Raw genomic sequence first — 22,562 nt, forward strand, 5'->3', positions numbered from 1 at the left:
GTTTTGTGTGAAAGTGCTGTTTCTTTTTTCATCTCTCACATGAATTTAATCGTCTCTTTCCAACTATTCTGCAACACTGAAACAAAGCTTAGAAAGCCATTGTTTTAGTCTCTCCCTAAAAGAGAGAGCTATAGCGTTTTCATTAACATCATAAACCTTCCCACAGAGGTTATGGGAAGATCACATCCGGGTTGATCGAATTAAGATGATTGATGCCAGATGATTTGGCAGATGGAACTGCAATACTACAGTAAGATGTATTGTCTATCGTACGATGTATTATTGAATTTGAGGCTTTGCAAAAGGTGAAACAAAGGATAACTGTTTGACTATTCTGAAGGTAGTGGCAGTTGAAACTATAACAAAGAAATAGAGGCTTCAGTTTTTGGCATGGTTAAATAGTAAAATACTGTATGTAATACACAAGTATTTATACCAATTATACACAAGTATACAGTAAAGTAAGGCAAAAAGGCTTTGAAATTCAGTTTGCCTGACCAGAATGGACAAATAAAGAAAATCTTTTTCCAGAGTCTATACTGTATAACCCTTCATTTTAAAATATATTCTTTAATTTAATATGACATAGTCTAATTATCTCTGCAACAAAGTAGACATTCACATGTATGGTAAGTAACAGATGTTCCATAGAGAGATAATTCTGCTCAGTATGCATATCGAGCAGGGTTTAGTGAGTTGCCTGGAGAGTCTGGATGGTCATGGTCTTAGTTAATTAAGTTTGTCTACAGGCAGTTTGTCAGGAGTCCAGGTTGAGTTGCCAGGTTGGCTAGGTTTCTCTTCCAGATCACTCGACTCTAAGCTTTTGAGAGAGTTCACAAACATTTTGATAACACACCAAATTTAGATTTTGCTTGACGAGAGCAAAACTGTGAAATGTCTGGTGTCAGGAATGTTTTTTTTTGCATTTTTAAAATGCTAAGATATAAAACCACAGCCCAAAGAGTTAACGATCTAAGGAAAGTTTTAAATGTATGAGGTTTTCTAGTCTCAAATGTGCATGTTTTAGGCCACTCAAATAACAAAACCTAGAAAAGTTGTTTTAATACGGTATTCAGTCAGGCCCTCCATAAGATTTTCCCATTAAGTTGGATGTAAGAGCCATGAGGTGTCTCTATTCCCACTATTACAAATACATTTCCATGTCCTGTATTCATTATGTTAACACTATTTTAAGAGTCCATGGGAGTGGATGGGAAGGCATCCAATGACCCAGTCAGATAAAGACCTTGCTTGTCTGCAGTGAGAGATAATCTGTCATCTGGACTGGCCCGTAACCTGAAGATTATTTTTCCTCTCATCAGGACCGGTGGAGAGCAAGACCGCTGCCAATCCATCTGCTCCTTAATCCAAAGCGAATGGAGCTAGAGCCAGAGATATAGCCAGAATTAGACTAGGGCCACCTCCAGTGTAAAAGCTGCTCCAAGTGTGGTACCCATTTATTTGGAGAAATTAAATACAGAAATAATAGATGACCACCAGTCCTGCTACAAACGACATACAATTATATTACAAGTTGAGTAGTGGAAAATAATTTAGAATTATGCAAGATGGATAGCTGCAGCCTAAACTAGTGCATGCCATTTGAGTGTATACCAGTCACACACATCACACAGCACATCTTTGTTATGCAGTAGTGAACAAAAAAGCGTCCTTTAATGCCATTAAGTCCACTCCACCTGTAACTGTTTTGTTAAGGCTATGTTCTGCTTCATTCATTTGATCTGCATGTACGGTATTAATAGCTTTTGTCTATTTGTAAGCTTGTTGTGTATTTGTATTGTATATTGTGTATGTGTGATTACTCGACGTCATTGAAAAAGAGGGTCACGCCTCAATTGATCTTTCGAGGTTTAATGACGGGAAATGAAAATGAAGTGTATATTTTCACAATACAATAAGGCACAGGTGTAGGTTATGACTGAAATATTTTTATTTTGAAAATGCTTACCGGAAATCAACACATTTATGCTTGCCTGACACTGATCCGCGCACTGTCTCACCCCCTCCTCCAGCTGCTTGCCGCCTTGGATGCGCACAGGCTGGTGAGTGAAAGGGGACGTGTTTACGCGGGCTGACTGTTTTTGTTGCTGCCGGTTTTTCTTTAGAAGATGGGACTTGGATTGATTTTGTTAAGGAAGGTTGGACCCATGTGATTGGTGGTCGTCATTGTTTGTTTTGTTTCTTTGATGCGAGGGAAGTGATGCAGAGTGGAAAGGAACGACTTGGGAATACAACTTGGATTGCGCGCTGCCATGGCACGTCAGGTGTTTCAGCGCTCGGATAGAGGCTGCTGCTCTCTGTCATGGTGTCAATATCCGCGGTGAGTTCGCCTGGAGCACTATGGAGGAAAGGAAAATACTTTTCTTCTACCTTCTCATCGCGGCGCAGCTCTGCCTGAGCTCGACACAAGTCCTCCGAATAGGTAAGCGCAACAACTGTTTACGCACGGTGTCGGCGTGTCTGATGTGGCTGCCAGAAAGTCAGAACCAGCAGTGCTTGTATATGAGTTGTCCCATTTTCTGTTAGAGATAGGGGAGCATCTCAGTGTAACATGAGTAAAAACCAAACATTCTTTTTTTCAAATGGAAACGTCAACGTCGTGTTCCAAGTCTGTTACAATTGTGTGACCTTAACTTTTTTATACTATATAATTTTTAACCCCCTCATCCCATTGGGTTCGATTCAGTGTTGTTTTTATCCATTGTGTCCCATGAAAGTGACTATGGGATTACTTGTTCTTTATTATTATCTGGGGTACAATGTAGTGAGGTTGTGTCAGAACAGTGAAAAGAGATAACCAGCATCAAATGACAAAATACACATTGACAACTTCACCCCCGTTGCTGGTTCATATAGTTTAGGAGAATACTGTGGTCTGTGTTGTAGTTTTTTCATTACTGTGCAGAAGACCAAAGGTCATTCAGATAGTCGGAAACTCATTTTCGAAAACACATAGAAATAAAATGTGTGGAGGATCCAAACTGATTGTTCCCTGTGAGCTGATTATTAGAACCATGTCCTTCATTAAATCATCATTATATCCAAACATGCTATGGATGAGGGGAAAGTAATTTTTTTTATATACTAATTCTGACTCAACATTTTTGTTAGAACTTTCAGCCTATTTTAGGTGAAACTCAGTCTTCAGACAATCAAATTAGAAAAAAACACACACACATTCACCCAGACACACACACTTTTCTAAGTAATAGATTATTGACTATTCACCTTTGTATTCCTGCGAACACTGGTGACTTCTGTTGAGGGGGTCATTTTCATTCAAACAATGACCCCCCCCCCCCCCCGCCCTCCCCCAAGCAGATGATCTTCATATACGCTGAAGTCCATCCATCACTGAGATGGATGAAGCCAGTGAGGGCGATGTAATCATCGTCGGCCGTGCTGTCACAGGCCTGGCAGCGGAGTTAAGAGCAGTGACAGGATCTCACCTAGATTTGATTAGACAGGAGGGGGTCGAGTTCATCATCTGAGCTTCTCACTTTCTGCCTTTGAATCAGACCAAAGTCGAACTGCAATATGTGGATTGTATTGAGTGAATGAAATGAAAATTGGTGTCACTGCCACCTGTTCAAAATACATCTTCTTCTTTTGGCAGTAGTAAGGATGGTTTTGCATTTTTTTAGGTTATTGTTTTTTATTGTTTTCATGAAATAAAATAATGTATCTGAGAATGAAGGTCCAAGCCCCTACTGTATATCAACACACACACCACTTGTACTACAAAGAAGCATAAAAGGTTGATTTTACAGAAGTGTTATTATATTTCATATTATATTATGATCGTATAAAGAATACGGGGTTCCAAGTGATGAACCTATATATTCAGGTGCAGCATGTCTTGACGGCTTGTCCCTTTAGCTTGGAGGTACAGGAGTACTAACAGTATTTGGGATTTCTGATCAATTAGAAATGCTCTGTTTTGAACAATAATCTGTGTCTGATGTGTTTTAAAATAATAATAACTAAATCACCTTTAGGGTTCTTCTTTCTCACATACATTTGGCTCCCAGGTGTCTCTTTCTGTTGGATCAGGTTGCTTCAGTTAAGTTGGAGCAGTAACCTACATTTATAAAAAGGGGACCTGCTTAATTGTATCCATTAGTTCCTTTCTCTCCAACAGCTGGCCATTAGGACAATAAATGACCCTTCCACAGCCTAATTGCCATCATTTTGGAAAGTTGGCCTCAATTGTGTCGAAGAGATATACACAGATAAACTGCGGAATGGGCCGCCTTAGTATTGAGTGATTGCTAATTTTTGCTGGCAGAAGCCCAGAATATTTGTGTTGAGAGAATGGAGAGGGCGCGGTGCAGTTTGTCCAGGAGTGGCACGGATAACGTTGGTCTTTATGTGTTGGTATTGATCGTGTGGTCTCATGGGGCTGTTCTCTGGTTGTGCAGATTGAGTTCAGGATGGTGAGCTCAACAGAGACACTAGTTTGTTTTCTTTTCTTCGTCTGATTTAGAGGCACCTGTGTCAGACAGAAACTCAACCTTAAAAAAAAAACTGTTACACAAGCTGCAAATACTTATTTTTATTTTTGTGGTATTGCAAAGAGGGGCACATTTCTTAAATAGTGAGCTGGTATAATTATGTCAACATGCTAAAGACTTGAGACTAACTTTATTATCAATTTGGCTGAATAAGCATCATATAGTGCAGATGTTGTATATTATTCTTGAACATCATTCTCACTTGAGGTGCACACTGACAGGCTCTTGATGTTGGACATGACCTTCAGATGCCAGCCTATTCCTCGTCTTTTTGGTGCCCTTGCCATAGCCGTCATTGTCAATTATTTTTCTGTCTGTCCCTGTCTCTGTTTTTTCCTCTGTCTCCGCTGTCATCCCTGATTGCATTTTCCCTTATATTTCTATTTGTATGTTTTCCTTGTTTTTTTCCCCCCCTTTGTTTTTCTCAACCAGGGTTCAGCGAAAAATGTCTATCATATCGTTTCACACCTGAGATCCCATTTCCCCCCTCCCCCCTCCCATATGCATTTCCTCCTGCCTGCAGCTACATCACCTCTCTAAAGTGCGCTGCAGTCCCTGATTTCAGAGAGACTGTTTCCGGCACTGCTAGAAAACAATGCAAACTCTCTCAATTGTCCAGCTCAGTGATCTCTACAGAGCTGTTCCAAACACATACAGTTCATTCCCTTTAACACTGGTACTGAGTGGCACTTTGCAGTTTAACTGCCCTGCACTGAAATGTTGCTAAAGAAAAGAGGACTCAACTAAAAGTATGCTATTTTTTTGTGGTCACCATCTGTAGGTCACACAGAGTTCCATATGATGAAGAAAGGATTTTGTTGCTTATTTTTGCTTATCTCTTGTTGAAAGTGTGAAAACCAGCTAAACATACTGGTACACTAACTAGGGATAAAAAACCCTTCACACTGATTTATCTTAATTGCACTTTATCAGTCCACTTTGAATCGGTAATTTGGGAATACCATTTTCTAGAACCGCAGCAGCCAGATAGCTTCAATTATGTAAAGAAAATAAGTGAGACAACATCCGATTCCTCAACAAAAAATTTCAAAGTCCCCTGAATTTTGTGCATTTGCAAGTCTTCTGCACAGATTGTGCCAGGGTATTAACAGTGTCTCAGTAATCTCTATGCAAATGGAGGTTTAGCTCATGTTGCAGGGAGAAATACAGATTATTTTGTTGGTTCACTTCACCAAAACACGTAACTGTGATATATACCGCTGAATTTTTCCTTTGGATTTTGAACTTTCCCACAAGTTATTTCTTCCCTTATGTACCATAGCTTCGCCTTACCTCTTGAACTTTTGAATGAAGAGGACCATAAAGGGTTGTAAAAGTAGCACAAATCTAACGGAATCACCACTGAGGCAAATGGAACAGAAATAATTAAATTGAATGTTCATACTCATCCTCGGTTTGGCCATAATGAGCCGCTCTGTGTTTTAAGAAGCGCCGGTGCATCTTGAGTGTGCTTATATTTTATGCAGATAAAATGTATCTATGAACTCTAGATGCACGTTAAAATGCAATTTATGGAGTCCCGTGGGTCCTCTGAAACTTTTAACAGTCATTTAATGCTGTCTCGTAGGCCAGATGGATGCATGTTCCTGGGGCAAATTATTCCTCATTATTTCGGAGCTGAATGGATGCTTTTAGTGCTCTGAGGTACATTAATTCATTTGCAATGGGGGAAAAACACCTTTGTTAAAAAAAAATCCATTTTATTACTGCAGTAATCACAACCTACAGCAGAGTTCAAGCTGCTCCGTGAGATGGGATGATGCATGACTAAAGTAAAACATAATTATTTGTAATTAGAGATGGATAGCTCGGGGCGTGATTTTCCATGCAGAAAATGCGTAAACTCACAAACAGACTTCTTTGTGTCCCCCGTGGGCTGTTGAAGAGATTGATCAGGTCTGTATTTAAGGGCCGACTCGAAGCTCAGGGTCGTTCTTGAGCCTTTTTGTTTTTTTGTCTTCCTCCCATTGCAGCAGGCAAGTCCATCCGACCGTTGTACTCTACTCTAACACATATCCATATTTTTATGGCACAGTTTTCCCAAATACAGCTATGTACTTGGTAATCAAGGTAATTTCAGAATAAAGCACCGTTTTAAATGTTCTTGATTGTGATGGCTAAATGGCAATACATTTACAAGGATTTATTTGTGACCGTGACATCATCTGATTGCTGTATCTGTCTTTGAATGAGGGCAATGTATCTACGTGTGTTTGGTGGTGTGAATGCATATTTTAAACATATTAATATTCCACCTTAATTCATAGAAAAGCGATCAAAATGTTGGAAAGAAATCATTTTGTTTAATATCAGGGAGTGATATGTGTCAGCCATTAATAATGAGTGCTAACTAACACAGCCAGACATCAGAGTCCTGGTGATCTCGAAGCTGTTTGGGTGAAACCATATCTGTAATCTCATTTTTTTTTCTCTTTGGTCGTATAGTTTCTGTTTTGAATCTTGGTCAAATTGATTTAGTGTTCTTGTGTGGCAGCTTGTGTTTCGACAATGCTTTAATAATTGCTTTCTGTTGAGAGTTTGAGATTACTATCACTCTAATATCTTAATTTTGAAAGCTACAGCCAGCAAAATATTACTTTAATTTAGCCATAAGGACTGGAAGCAGGGGGGAAACAGAGAGCCTGGCTGTAAGTCTGGAACTATTTATTTGCCGAACCAGTGACTTCGTGGAGCGAGCCTGGCAAAAAAAATAATATATTTACAGTATGAAATTCCCAGTATAACCTAACTAATATAATGCCAGTTTAAATTCAGGTTTTTGCACAAATAAACAAAGAATGTATAATGTGCTAATTTGGGCTGGCAGTTTTTTCTTTCTTATCTTATGTAAACAAATAGAACAACAAACAGGACTGAATTGTTATAATCTGATTCAGTCTAAGGAAACATCTGCAGGGAGCAAACAACTGGCTGTTACTTGCGGAGGAAATTACAACACTGACAATTACTCGCTCATTGATTTTTTCTGTGTCCCCTTCCACTCTAATGTCACTCTTCCTTCAAAAGCTTGTTTCGAAAGCTCCACGAGAAGCTATTAACAACTCTAAAAGCTTTTAAATTCCTGCCCTTTTCACACTGCAGGCGCAATTACTTTAACATTTCAGAAGTTAGTCTGAACAGCATTGTTTCTTCAAAGCCCACTGACAACAGCAGCTTTTTTTTTTAGGTATTTTAACCTTTATTTGACAGTTTATTTGACATGCAGTAAACGGCCAAAGGTCAGATTCGAACCCGGATCCGCTGCGACAAGGACTGAGCATATGTGGAACACGCTCTACACACTACGCCACAGAGCGCCTCAGCAGCTATACCTTTTAATCTTTAAGAGAAACAAAGTGCTTGAAATGTACTACTTTATGCCTCGAAGAATAGAAAAACAGATTGTCTTTCTTTGAGCACTTAATATTCATCCTCATTTGCATGCCTGAGTAGGAATTGCAAATGAATTCTCCGCTCGTATAACATTGGAGCTGGAGGCATTCAAACTTCAAATATGATCTTTTATTGTGGACATAATGTGGCTATGGCTTTGTTTATGACTCTGAGATTTGGTTAACATAAAAAAAATGACTTTCTGAAATGACCCTCATGAAGCCAGGCTCCAGATGTCTGGTGTCATTTCTAAAATGACATTGAGAAAACTGTTATGTTGCTTTGTACAATAAATACACCGTAATGTTGTTGACCAGATCTGGGCTGCTGAAGGATGGGTTTGAGCAGGCTTTTCTGTTAAGGGGATGAAGAATACATTTGTCTACTGTGATGTGATGTACCTGATAACTCATATCATATTGGAACACTTTCTAATACATTGGGATCATTTCTGCGTTGCAAGTTGGTCAAAAATCCCTTTGACTGTACGTAGACTGTATGATCACTGTCTTCTGGCAGTGGCATCATTTGTGGCATCAATGTAACTGTTTTACGGACCCACTCATATATCTAACATCATAAATGTTCTATAATCATTATTATCAAGTATACCGCTGCCTGTACTAAATGAGTACATTCATTATACTACAAGATGTTATATATGCCCCATATGGCATGTAATAAGCGCCAGCTGAAGTTACAATGTTTGTGCACATTGGTAGTGACGTGTCATTGTCTCTGTCTTCCACTTCCTTTTTGCAGGTGGTATTTTTGAGACCCGGGAGAGTGAGTTAGTGAGCTCGGATGAGCTGGCGTTTAAGTTTGCCGTAAATAACATAAACCGCAACAAGACCCTGATGCCCAACACCACTCTGACCTACGACATTCAGAGGATAAACCCGTTTGATGGCTTTGAGGCTTCCAGGAGAGGTAAGACATTGTTATAAGACAGATCTTTGCTAAGCTTCAGACCCTATCTGTTATTACTGTCAGAGATAAACATATTCATGTGTGCTTTGTGGATAATAAGTGCTCTGAAATAATAAGCATCTTCTGAGAAAAAGGGAAAAAAAACTAAAACATAACAAAGGCTTTAGTTTTGAATGGATACTTTGGTTTGAGGATTATTTTCCTATTTGTCTTTTCTTTTTCCAGAGTGGGATAAAATAATTCCTCCCATCTTGATGTCTCTACAAGCAGTCTTTACTTATTTATGATTTATGTGAAATACAGTAATTTCTTGCATTTTCTATAAATACAGGATATAACCTAGGGGATGAATAGTAGGTATAGCTTCTTAAAAGTTGCGGGAAGGTAGCCTTTAAGGTTTCCATACATAATTTTTATGCATTTCTTACGTTTCCCATTTCATAAACAAATGATAAAACCCTCACTATTAGAAAAAGCTTGTATTTCGTATCACTCACTACCAGCGTCGGCTGATGACTTAAGTTGAGTGAGGCTTGAAAATGTCGCCAGTACGCATGCAGGCGGCTAACAGTGACCATACAAAATATATTTTTTTCTCACTTAAATACTAATACTTGAATAAAGTTGTTCACTTGTTTCCTAGGAAAGTAAATCCAGATTTCAATGGATTTTGGTTGTGAAACGCTACAGTGAATCCTTTAATCACATGAACCTTTTTTCGTTCCTTCCCACTAGTGTGTGACCAGTTGGCTCTCGGGGTGGTTGCGGTGTTCGGCCCGTCTCACAGCTCCTCGGTCAGCGCTGTTCAGTCCATCTGTAACGCCCTGGAGGTGCCTCACATACAGACGCGCTGGAAACACCCCACGGTTGACAACAAAGACACCTTCTACATCAACTTGTATCCAGAATACACCGCCATAGCCAGGGCCATCCTGGACGTGGTCACTTTCTTCAAATGGAAGAAGCTAACAGTGGTCTACGAGGACAGCACAGGTATGGCCCATTGTTCTTTTTTTTCTCATATTACACAGATTATCACATTATTATTATCACAGATCCCCTTCAAGATATCATTAGATTCTGCCATGCATACAATTGCACATAGGATAATGGAAGGTAACCCCATCTGAATCAGTCAGCCCTTATTCGTGCAGATAAATGCAAATTTGCAGCACAAGGTATTATCAAACTGAGTCATCGCTTGAATTTTTCTGGAATTAAAAACAGCACTAATGTGAATATAATGATCAGACCGGTCATTTCACTTTCAACAGTTCACTTTAGGAATATCCTACAGTATCTAATATAGTTTTCAAGACCAGGAAAAAAACCAATATGATGTTTATCAGCGTATTAACATAATTACTTTTTAAAAAACACTCTCACAATGACAATGAAATTGTCAATGATTTTATTTCTAACTGCATTATTGGATACCAACAATAACATTGCATTACATTAAAGTGTCTAACTGAGATGGAGGAGGATCAAAAGTGCCCGGCTTGTGTTTGCTTTTTTGGACCTTTACAACGTAATCATATGTCATGGTTCCACTGTCTATCCGCGGTCACCTTCATTGTGCTGGCCGCCAGTCAGTGAACCCAATCTGTGGCAGGGCATGAGTGAGCCTCATATCAAAAAGCTGCCAGTATTCCTGCCCTCTGCCTTTGAGCCAAAACAACATCACAGAGTCCAGCGGTGTCCCCATACCGAATCCCTGCCCACGACCCACAGAATATGAGATGCCGCTGTTGAAATGTCAAAGTTTATAGATTTTTCTTTTACCCTTTTTTTTCTCATCAGAAAATATTTCTTCTTGAAATGTCACTCAGACACACAGCTGCACAATTACACACTATTTTTTCTCCACACGTGTACAGGCCTTTGATGCCTTTAGAACAAAAATAAGTTGGGCAGTAAATAGGGGTCCCACAGCAATAACGTGACTCCTGAACATCAGGAAAATGTTCCGTATCTGAGAATGACCTTCCTGGAATAGAGGAGGCATAAAACGAATGCTTAAAGGTCGTACGAGTAACTTTGAAATATTTTCTAAAACAGTCAAATTTTTCCTCTGGTGATCATAAATGACATGTAACAGCAAACGAGACCATCAGTGCAAAGAATTATATTTTTATATAGTTTATCTTAATGCCTTTGTCATGGGTATATACGCTAACCCAGGAACAACAGCTGGCGTAGTAAAAACACTACCGCTTTTGTCCTAAGGGGGTGCTAGAATGAACAAAAACTGAAAGTTCCTTTTAGCCACCTAAACTAATGAAGTTATTTCTTAGGTTTGATGCGTATGCAGGAGTTGATCAAGGCTCCGGCAAAGTTCAACCTGAAGGTGAGGATCCGCCAGCTGACCCCTGGCAGCATGGATGCCCGGCCGCTGCTCAAGGAGCTGAAGAGAGACAAAGAGTTCTTCATTCTCTTTGACTGCTCTTATCGCATGGCTTCAGAGCTCCTCAAGCAGGTTTGTACAGGGGTGGACTTTTTCTCTTTATGAGTTTGTGATACAGATTTTACATCATAGTAATGTTTCCTTTGAGGCCAACACTTTTGAATGATTTTAGTTTTTTTTCATTTTATGTTATGTAGAAAATCTCATGAAACCTATTACCCTGTTTACTAGGCCCTACTTTCTGACCTGAATCCATTACGGGTATGATAATGCCTCTTCGGGATTTTAAATGGTCTGCACCTTATTTCCCACCACATAGATTTGTTTCTTTTTGAGCAATTTAACACAGCTGGTGGTAGCAGGTGATTTCTGAAATGAACAGGCATGCCGACAAACGTATTTGTGACTCTCCTTGTGTGCATCCATTCCGTCATGCCTGATGGACTGAACAGGGAAAAGTCCCGTATCCACTCTGTGGTCCTTCAATTCTTTTTTAAATTTGTCTCATTTATATCATATTGTCTACACCATTAACAATAACAAGGGACAAACATTTTTTCAACCTTTTTTTTAAGCCACACAGTTGTGGCATCTGGGAACCAAGTGAAATTCATGATTCATTGTTGTAGTTATTTGTGTATAGTGGCACCCTCCGTTTTAAATTAAATAAACACACATTTATAAATGTATCAAATATGTGTTGCATCAAATATTAAATAATTAAAATAGTTACCGGTAATATGGCCTCTTCCTATTTCAATACCTCTTCTTATCATTTTCCAGCTTTCATCAATGGGAATGATGACCGAGTACTACCATTTCTTCTTCACGACTTTGGTGAGTTTGTGTGACTAAAGGTGTTGTCACGGGATACCTGACCAGACCAAGCAAAACCAAAGCCATCATATCCATCTACTCTCTCTGTGTGCTCCTGCAGGATCTGTTTGCTCTTGACTTGGAGCCGTACCGCTACAGCGGGGTCAACATGACTGGCTTCAGGCTGCTGAATGTTGATGACCCGGCGGTAGCCTCCACCATAGACAGGTGGGCCATGGAAAGGCTGCAGGGTCCCAAACAAGAGAGTGGTCTCATGGATGGAATCATGACTGTAAGCCCCCTTGATGTTATTTCACATCACATTACAGAGCAGCACTGGCAATACAATTACCTGCTTTTCTGATCAAAAGCCGATGATTCACATTTGTATGCTGCATGTGCGCTTGCATGCAATTGTAGAATACCAACATCTGCTAGCCCATAAAACTTTTTAAGAGCTATATTTCTTTATGATAAAAAATGTTGTGTGGTGTAAGCCTCGGTTATATTTGTTCCATTATTATATCTACGCTTCAGTATATACCCTGTTTACTTGTCTAATGTCACACTTTTGCCTGGAGGAACTGTCACGGTTTCATCTTCAAGACTTTCTAGGTTATTCTTACTGCAATTCAGCTTGTTACTGATGTTCGTTTGTGAATTGCACATGGAGCTTTTTGGGCACAGTGTGTGAGGGAGAAAGCAAACATCTTCCTCCCACCGTCTCCTCCGTCTGCAGACAGACGCTGCCTTGATGTACGATGCAGTCTTCATGGTTGCCGTGGCGTCCCAGCGGGCCACTCAGATGACCGTCAGCTCTCTGCAGTGTCACCGCCACAAACCCTGGCGCTTTGGACCACGCTTCATGAACCTCTTCAAAGAGGTCAGTCTCACATAAGGGCTCCAGTCACAGACAACTGCTGTGTTTCATCACCAGCTTGACTTTAAAGAAAATGTGCCGGTTGCCGTTGGCTTGACCACCATGCACTTATGATGGTATATTTTCAGCGTGTGTTGAAAGTGCTTCATAAAGCACACGCTCTTTCATGTAACCCGAGCTGTTGCAACTCCCTAAAACTGGATGTGGGATCATTTCGTGTGATATATTGCTTTGCAGGTCCCCCCTGACAGGCTTGCGCTTTGCTTACGAAAAAGCACACAACATGAAAATATATGGTATTTATGTACTTATAAGTTGAAAGCATGTGCCGGGGCCCGACTGTCAGAGTGGATGCCTACAGACAGAAACGAGGCCTTTGATGCATGAGTGTTTTGATCTCTTAAGTCTTAAATCCAGCAGAGAACTGGTGCCTGCCATGGAGAGGAAACATTATCACTCAATCCCCTTATTCATACTTTCCTCTTTATGCCCCCCCATCTTCCTTAACCATTTTGTCTCTCTCTCTCTTTCCTTTTCTTTGCATTTCAGTTTCTCTCCCCTCCTCAGCTTTTGGTTTTGTTTGCCACTGCCCATCCTTTGAAGCATATGTCCTCTTGTGCTCTTCATCACTAGATAAGAGAGCTTTTTCCATCACAAGAACCATTAATATGTCTCACAGCATTCAGCTAAAAACCAATTCTGACAAGAGAGTGCAACAGATGAGGACACCGCTTTCATATTAACGTCTGGAAATTGAATCCCGGGCACTATAACCTCTCTGTCCTCTTTGTCACTCTCTTCTATCTATTGTAGACCACCATATTCAGTGTATTTCTCTGGACAAAATGAACTGGATTGTATTTCGATTGTGTGGATACATTTTTGTTATTCAGTGCACATCATTTTGTGAAAGAAAACACACACAGAAGAATAATATCCTGATTTTCGAAATGCTGACATTTTGTAAAAATGTTCATTTCTACAACTGCAGAAAAGTGCTTCGCAGAATCAATTCTGTTTTTTTTGCTGACTCGAGGGTGGGAAATCCATTAATATCTCAATTTCCACATGAGAAATTAAACTCGATTTTGGTTTTTACTCTGTTTAAGGCATTATGATAAACTTTCAGCTTCTGAATACATTCCACTTATTCAGGCTCAATACTTTTTTTTTATTGAATTTTTTGCCAAATGGGGAAATCTGGCTCGCAACAATATTACAATTTCAGTCAATACTCAACATGCATTAAGATTAAGCAGTAGTGGCGGAACAGGAACACATCTGTCGCACCATCACAGTAATTAGCAAAAAACAAGAGAATCAGAAATTACCCACAAACCTCAAATATCTGCAGTAAAGACCCAAAGTAATACCTTGCATGTAAATAAATGTAGCTATCGTCGCTATCCTGAGCACTGATATTGCAGCACAGAACAATCTGTAGATTTCCTCCGATCATTCACCTGATTTGATCCAGTGTGTCTTCCAAACGTCTGTCAACATTGACTTCTTCTAGCTGTCTCAATCCCCTTAACCTTTCCTCCAGGGAGTCTGCTCCGAAGCCTTAATAATACTCTGCACACACACTAAACCAGACGGCATTCCAGACTGTTTCCCATTCTTCTCTCTCTCTCTCTCTCTCTCTCTCTCTCTGCATGTGTCCTTCGTATAGGCCCAGTGGGATGGACTGACAGGGCACATTGTTCTTAATAAGACAGATGGCCTGCGGAAAGACTTTGATTTGGACATCATCAGTCTCAAAGAGGACGGCACTGCCAGGGTGAGCACAGAGGCCCAGTACAGCCAATTACACACCATCCCATGCTGCTTCTACATTGGCTGACTCATTCCACTACTAAGGCATGTGTGTGTGTGTGTGTGTGTGTGTGTGTGTGTGTGTGTGTGTGTGTTTGTCTCCATAAACATTATTTACATTTTTAATATCCATACACACCTTTTGTTATTTGCTTAAAGTATGTGCCGTCATGAATATCATATGCCGCAACAACTGATTATTTCTTTCCACGCTTCATCTTGCCCGTTGCCTTTTCTTACAAGGGTATTGTGGAGGCGGGCAGCAGTAAACTGACAAAAAGGTGGATCAAGGTTTGTGCCAGTGCCATGTTTGGCCCAAGCTTTTTTTTTTTTTTACCCCAATCCTCCTTCTGTCCCTTCTTAACTCACTTTGTATGCAACACACTTCCCTGCTCCTTGCCTTGTCAACCTTGTTTCTCTCCACTGATTTTGTGTACACAGCAATGCCATCTATTTGACATTTCAGTTTTCCCTGTCTTTATGGTCCGGGCATTGCTCTGAAACTTTCAGTCAAAACTTTCAGTCAGTGGCAGCAAAAAAAATATTACATTCCTTTTTTGTATTTATTAGGTACACATAACAGTCCCTCCATTGGTAATAGGAAATACGTTCTGAACTTTTACATAAGGCTTTCAGTTTTTCGAGCATCTTAACGCTGTGAGCAATGGCGAAGAAAAAAAGGGAATTTGTCCTTCAGAGACTTGCACAGTCCACTACGTATAATGTGCTTTACTATTGGACTGCCTACAGACGTTGGTCGTATTCATACAGGCTAGCAGGATTTAATTGCAGCTGAGGGGGATCCAGTAAGCAGAGGAGACAGGCATCGAGAAATGCTGCAGATTTCATTTTGTTGGCCTTTGATTGACACTTAAGTCAGTGGATCATTGGAATCCTCGCTCCAATCCAATTGTTAAAAATGGGATGCATTGTTTTTAAATCTTTCTATGTCTTTCTATGTAAAATAAAGTGAACTTTAAAGAGCATTTCAATGGCACACCTCCTCATATAGTCTCAGAAAATATTCAGCAATACCAAAGAGATTTACTTAATGCCGCGTTTTCTTCCTTTTCTTTCGATATTTTAAATACATTATGTACGTACATTCCAAGATACGCCTGAATTCATGGTCATGAAAAATGAATCACTAGTCAGCGACAGTCGAGGTGGTTCTTGGGCACTGGAGTCTTACATTCACTCTGGGGAGGGTGACGGGACAAAACAAAGTGAAAAGTATCCTGGTTAATAAAGTTCTTTATTTCAAAGTTGTTGACTTTCTGGAAATCCCTTCTCTTTTCTCTCTGCTCTGCTTTCCTGGCCCGGCTTAGTATGTCTCCAGCTCTGTGGTAACGGTTCTCCAGTCTGATTTGGTTCTGGATGGAGCTTTAGGATTCAAAGATAACATTTCACTCCGAGGGAATGAGGGCGAAAAAAAAGCCCTGTCAGTTTTTATAGCACACAATAGTTGTTAGAAGTTTTCCTGGTACGCACGATAAATTTGCTACACACAGTAAATCCAATCTGGCCTTAAGAAGATGATGACTTTAACTGTGTGGTTGTCCCAGGCTATATGTTAGCATTGATTTAGTTGGCATGGTCAGATTAATTTATTACTTAAACTTCAGCCCGTGCAGTTGAGGATTATATTTCCCGAAGTAACTGTTTTCCACAACATGTGTGAGACCCTCTACACCTCCAGAAATATTGTTCTCACTCTGTCCCCTTATCTCTTCGATTGAGAACAAAACAATTAATTCAATCGAACCCAATTCACTGTGTTCCTCATGTGCGGTCTCCCCGGAGATAAGACAGATTTATGGACTCCCACTCAAAGTGGAACCTTTGTGAAAGTGCCGCAGGGAAGATACAGAGTGCTTTTAGCGAGGTTATAAGTGAGTCCTTTATCTGTCTGTCTGATTGGGTGAACAGGATTAGATAGAATTTAATTTGGAGAAGTTATCTTTTCCAATAGACAAACTCCCATAGCCGCAAATAAGACTGTACCTTCTGCAGTTTAATAAGAGGTACTAATGCGTTCACTACTACACATCCTCTTTAGCCGTGAACGGCCCATCGTTCTGGCCAAAGGAGGAAAGCGTGTTCCCCCATCACTTGACATTATTTCTTATTTACAGTAAAGCTTGATCATTTAATGCCCCCTTAACTTTGTTGTGTTGCTGTCATGAGCCCATTTGACCTTTGCTCAGCTCTTAACCAGTGAGGGGATTTGAAAGGGTCAAAACCCAGCCGCCAGACGCCTCTTCTAATCTGATAACTGTCTGGATTATCCCGCCTGGTCTGATGAACCCAAACAATCTCATTCACGCCGTCACACTCGGCCCCGTCACACTCTGCCCTTCTTCATTCATACTGTCCCCTGATGCTGTCATATCCAAGTGTTGTCATTATCGGTTACTCTGTGGATTACTTTCTCAATGAATCGATGAATCATTAAAAAACATATATATAGGCCTATTAATAACGAAATTAGTAAAACTTCTGAAAGCCCATTGTAATTTCATCAACAGTCTTGTTGAGGACAAATATTCAGTTTAATGTCTCTTACAAATTGATAAGCAAAATGACTAAACTGATTCATTTATTAATACCATTGTTTTATGTCTTTTTATTGATCGACTAATCGTGTCAGATCTATATTCGTGTAATAATATGTACGTAAGTAACAGTCACTTAAATGTTGCAAACATTTGGATTTGCTGCTGTCAGTAGGATTTCAGATTTAAAATATGGAACATACGTCAATCCCAAGAAATAATTCACCATAAAGAAATAGTACACATTATTTCATAACAGCTTCAGTTGTTCAGGCTGCACAAAATGTTATATAGTCAGATGAATAGCTGCACACAACAGGAGTGATATTGGTTTGCTGTAAAATCGCAATATACCTTTGCCTGAGGCACACAATCTGAAGCTCCCTTTGGAACAAACTACTTCTTCATTTACACTTTCACCCCATAAATTATATATATTTAAATGTATTGGGCAACTTGCCCAGCATCATCAGAGCACAGCTGAGCAAAAGGGAATTTTAGTTAGTGAATTGAGCAGAAGGTTGAACAATGCACCAGGAGTGTCAGGTCTTGTAACCCCTGTACTTATTTTTCATTATTCTGTTCGACGAATCAGAAAATATGATTAATATGCAGTGCATCAGAGCAGTTTAGAGTTTTGTGTTGAGACTTACAGACTAGGTCAGACCCAGTATATATATAATAGTATGGTGGCACAGATAACGTGAATAATCAATTAGATTATTTTCCTCAATTTGAAAAGTGGTCATTAACGATACAGCCTTATTTAAAGCTTTTACAGAAAATTCTTAAAACATCGAAACACACATCAGTTATTTTCCATAGTGACTCCAAACGCAGAAGTCACATTTTTTTCTTGCTTTGGGTCTGATAAAAGCAGAAAATGGTTCAATAAATCTAAAGCCCTGTTTGCCTTTCCAGATTGCTGTGTGGAACTCGTACAAGGGGATGAAGATGACAGAGACATTCCGAGACAAGAATAACAATGTGACTGACTCTCTGGCCAACAGAACTCTTGTTGTCACCACGATACAGGTAAGGAAGAAGGTTAAATAGAGGACAGCAGATTGGCTGTGTATGGGGTGTGTTAGAGCGCACGCAGGGGGTCATCACAGTAAAATACAATGAGAGAGAGGTGGTGGGAAGGGGTGGAAAAAGAATATCAGACAGTCATTTAAAGACAATTTGATTTGCTGTTTTAGATGTTTCACCACTTATCCCAGGGTTGTCAGGTATGGGAACTGAGGACGTGGTGCAGCATATTCAAGATTATAGCTCCATATTCAGTTGCATTTTACTTAGTACTTAGACAGCATATTGAATGACAATCTTGAAAACAGTGAAATTAAGTATTTCCCTTCTTTTCTGTACAGGAAAATCCATATGTGATGGTTAAAAAGTCGGACAAGGAGCTGATTGGGAACGATCGTTACGAGGGTTACTGCCTGGACCTTTTGAAAGAGCTCTCAAACATCCTGGGTTTTACATATGAAGTCAGGCTGGTCGGTGATGGGAAATACGGAGCACAGAATGACAAGGGAGAGTGGAATGGGATGGTCCGAGAGCTGATTGACCACGTGAGTAAATAGCATTCATTTTCCAGGGTTCCTTTATGTTAAGTTAAGTTACTTTATTAGTCAATTGGTACATTGACATTTTTCTTTTCGCATATCCCCTCTCAAGTTACCACACTTCGAAGGGGGCCATTGCGCAGGGTCAGTCATAGTACAGCGCCCCTGGAGCAGTTCAGGGTTAAGTGCCTTGCTCAAGGACACAACGGTAGAGATGGTAGACCAGTAACCATGAGGTTGCACTCCTATTCTATTAGCACTTTAACGGAAAACATTTGTTATTTTCATACATTCATCTTCAGCTTTGTTAGTGTGACAGTATATTATTCTGTACCCATTTATTCAATATCACAGTTTGTTCACCAGCAGAGGAGAACACACAACTTTAACCAGGTTTATATGTCGTTGAGTTATTTATACACTTGGACATTTGTCTGTTCGACTGATAGAAATACTGTTGAACAAATACTGAAAGAAGCAATATGTAACCTTGAGTTCTACCTTCAGTAGTCTTGCTTCCTCTTTGGGCTCTTCAAGGTGGCAGACCTTGCCGTGGCTCCTTTGACCATCACCTATGTCAGAGAGAAAAGCATTGACTTCTCCAAGCCCTTCATGACCTTGGGTATCAGCATCCTGTATCGCAAACCTAACGGCACCAATCCGGGCGTGTTCTCCTTCCTTAATCCCCTGTCTCCGGACATCTGGATGTACGTGCTGCTAGCCTGCACAGGAGTTAGCTGTGTGCTCTTTGTGATTGCCAGGTAAGAGGATGGATTCATATTCATGATAATGAGCTGATGTATGATGTGATGGAAACATATATGGGTTGCTGAGGGTATCCCGAAGGATATATAAATGTTGACTGCTGACAGAACTGTCCACTACCTTTACCACAAGCTCTTTTGTTGATCATTTGAAAGCACAAAAGACAGGGAAGCTTTGAGATGGTGCCAGCACTGAGTATGTAAAAAACTAAACAATACATGGTCGGATGGTACACATTCACACGACAGGAATCCCAAATAGTCTGGAATAATTGGCATGATTGTTTAGCAAATTCCTAATTTTGCAGGGCTAATTTAAACTTCTCAAAAATATGCTTTCAGCTGCCAGATTGGCTTTGGTTTTGGTTACCAATTAGGTTGGAGTGATTGCAAGCTTGCTCTTCATTTCCCTCTCAGGTAGTCTGTAAAACCAAAATATATATATTTGCTGTGCAAAACAAAATGCTAATCAAGGAGAAGTGTAAATATCAAAGGAAAATAACTGGAAGCCCACAGTGAAGTGAAGAGCATTGCCAGTGTGGCCCCAAGATTAGCTATAGTACAACAATTAGGTTTTGTTGTTATGTATATGTTGCACCCTCTCTTCTGATACTGGCATTTATTTTCATTCTTCTGTGTTTTTCTCTCTGTTCTTTTATTTTCAGGTTCACTCCATACGAGTGGTACAACCCACATCAATGTAACCCGTCCTCGACTCTTGTACAGAACAATTTCACTTTACTCAACAGTTTCTGGTTCGGTGTTAGCGCTCTTATGCGGCAAGGTATTTACTCTCAGTTCACCTTTAAAGTGATTTTAATCATTGTTTTTATATTTATATTGGATTAAATGACTACCTGTATGTGAAAGATGTTGCTTTCGTGATATGACACCCCTTGCTGGCATTGTTTGTCCAAAACTCCATAAGTCACTGTTGAAATATAACACTATGGTTAAGGTTTAGTTAGATGTGAGGCAGAGATACACACTTGGTTAGGTTTGGGGAAAGATCATGGTTTTGGATCAAAATAAATACATGTTAAGGTAAGGGGACCTTTGTCGTCATACTTTCAATGATAAACGATTACATTTCATTTTGGGGCACTTGCTGAGATGACTGATGCTGTTGTTCTCCTTCTACCTATTTTCACCTAATTCCCTTTCCATGAATCCTGCACCCAGTCTCTATGCACTACAATCATACCTTGTTTTAAGAATGCTGTTGCACTCCTTGGGAACTTGACCTCACCTCAAAGGCAGGAGATTGGAGCAGGATAAGTCAGACATACCTGATTTGACGGCCATCAAACCTATACTGACACCAGTCCCCAACAAAATGGTGATGCAGATGAAATGTAGTGATTAGGCTGACAGCAAGCTAAATATGTAGAATTTATCAGCCCATCTGAAATGCAACAGTCTTGATAGACGAAGCGTAGTTGGACGCTTTTCAATTTGTTTTCTTTCTGATCTGTAAACCAGATTACTGATAAACCTTTCGGTTTCCTGTGTCCAGCTGAGGGGTAGCAGGATTCCCATTAAACATCCCATAATCTTATCATAAAGGAGGTCTGAAAGGTTTTATAGTGAATTAATGGAATGGGAGGTAACTGTGTCATATTCTGCATATGCATGTGTGTGTGTGTGTGTGTGTGTGTGTGTGTGTGTGTGTGTGTGTGTGTGTGTGTGTGTGTGTGTGTGTGTGTGTGTGTAAAAAAGGTTTGATGATAGGCACAAATGTTCCCGAACCTGGCACAATATAAACCGTAATTGTTTTCTTCAAGTACATCCATCTTTTTTCATTGCTTCTTTTATCTGATCACAGAGAAAAAAAGATAAAGAATGGCGCTCATTCTGCTTCTCAGTTTTATCTTTGGGTACATATCTGACATGATGTGTTCCCTCATTGCCTTCCTTCATATTCAGATTTGTTTTGTTGGCCACATTTCAATTGTACTACTTTTGTTGCAACTCTTGGTTTTAAGTAAACAAGAAGTCTTTTTAAGGGGACCATTTACACATAGTACACATATAAACTACACTTCGTACTATTCTGGTTGTAACATACTGGCTGTTACATACTTATGTTAGATCTTTGTAGCAATTTTTCTTTTTTAAACCTCTCTTTCCCCATTATGCTTCCAGGCTCAGAGGTGATGCCCAAGGCTCTGTCCACTCGTATAGTTGGGGGCATCTGGTGGTTCTTTACCTTAATCATCATCTCCTCCTACACGGCCAATTTGGCTGCCTTCCTCACTGTGGAAAGGATGGACGCGCCTATCGACTCAGCAGATGACCTGGCCAAGCAGACCAGGATTGAATACGGGGCAGTGAGGGATGGCTCCACCATGACCTTCTTCAAGGTACAACTGCTAGTGTGGGCTCTGAGTTGAGCTTTTAACTTAAACAAAGTCATCACAGCATATAAAGTGATAGTGGAAATTACCAAGCAATGTAATAAGCACTGCAGCAGAGGTCACATGAAAGCCCTGATTCATGGATAGTAAAATGTCCCATATGAATTATACCGTAAATCCTTTATTTGAAAATTTCCTTCTGCAATATCATGTGTGCCTTTTAATAAAACCAAGAGCATGAGAAAGGAAGCTACCCCTATTAGCTTTCTATTTTGAGTAATTTCCACAAAGTACGTGATTTTGTATTTAAATATGCAATATAAATAGGTAACAAATGAACCAAACCACTGGACACAACAGTCGTGTTCATTGAATTGAAGTTTACTCCCATCCTATTATCTCTGTCATACTTTTAGATGTGTGTACCAGTCAGTGTTACACTATACCTCCACTACCATAAAATCAGGGTTGGGATGGTTTACCTCGGCTGCTCCCTCCATCATCCTCTATCTGTGCCA

At 40.0% G+C, this 22,562-nt stretch overlaps 1 protein-coding gene across 1 annotated transcript in view; it reads left to right on the forward strand.

The window, feature by feature from the left end:
• Positions 1-2,361: 2,361 nt before the first annotated feature.
• LOC307260660 (glutamate receptor ionotropic, kainate 1-like) overlaps positions 2,362-22,562 on the forward strand; it is a gene marked incomplete at both ends in the record, with an annotated part of 28,198 nt that continues 7,997 nt past the window's right edge. The window contains 14 exons of the mRNA XM_080040937.1: positions 2,362-2,443; positions 8,712-8,879; positions 9,615-9,872; positions 11,177-11,358; positions 12,070-12,123; positions 12,224-12,394; positions 12,842-12,985; positions 14,655-14,762; positions 15,041-15,088; positions 18,274-18,387; positions 18,726-18,929; positions 19,461-19,684; positions 20,353-20,471; positions 21,833-22,050. Coding sequence (XP_079897063.1) covers positions 2,362-2,443; positions 8,712-8,879; positions 9,615-9,872; positions 11,177-11,358; positions 12,070-12,123; positions 12,224-12,394; positions 12,842-12,985; positions 14,655-14,762; positions 15,041-15,088; positions 18,274-18,387; positions 18,726-18,929; positions 19,461-19,684; positions 20,353-20,471; positions 21,833-22,050 — 2,094 coding nt within the window. The remainder of the gene's footprint in view (positions 2,444-8,711; positions 8,880-9,614; positions 9,873-11,176; positions 11,359-12,069; positions 12,124-12,223; positions 12,395-12,841; positions 12,986-14,654; positions 14,763-15,040; positions 15,089-18,273; positions 18,388-18,725; positions 18,930-19,460; positions 19,685-20,352; positions 20,472-21,832; positions 22,051-22,562) is intronic.

Source organism: Ammodytes marinus (genome assembly GCF_949987685.1).
Source record: "Ammodytes marinus genome assembly, chromosome: 14".
NCBI classification, from domain to species: Eukaryota; Metazoa; Chordata; class Actinopteri; order Uranoscopiformes; family Ammodytidae; genus Ammodytes; species Ammodytes marinus.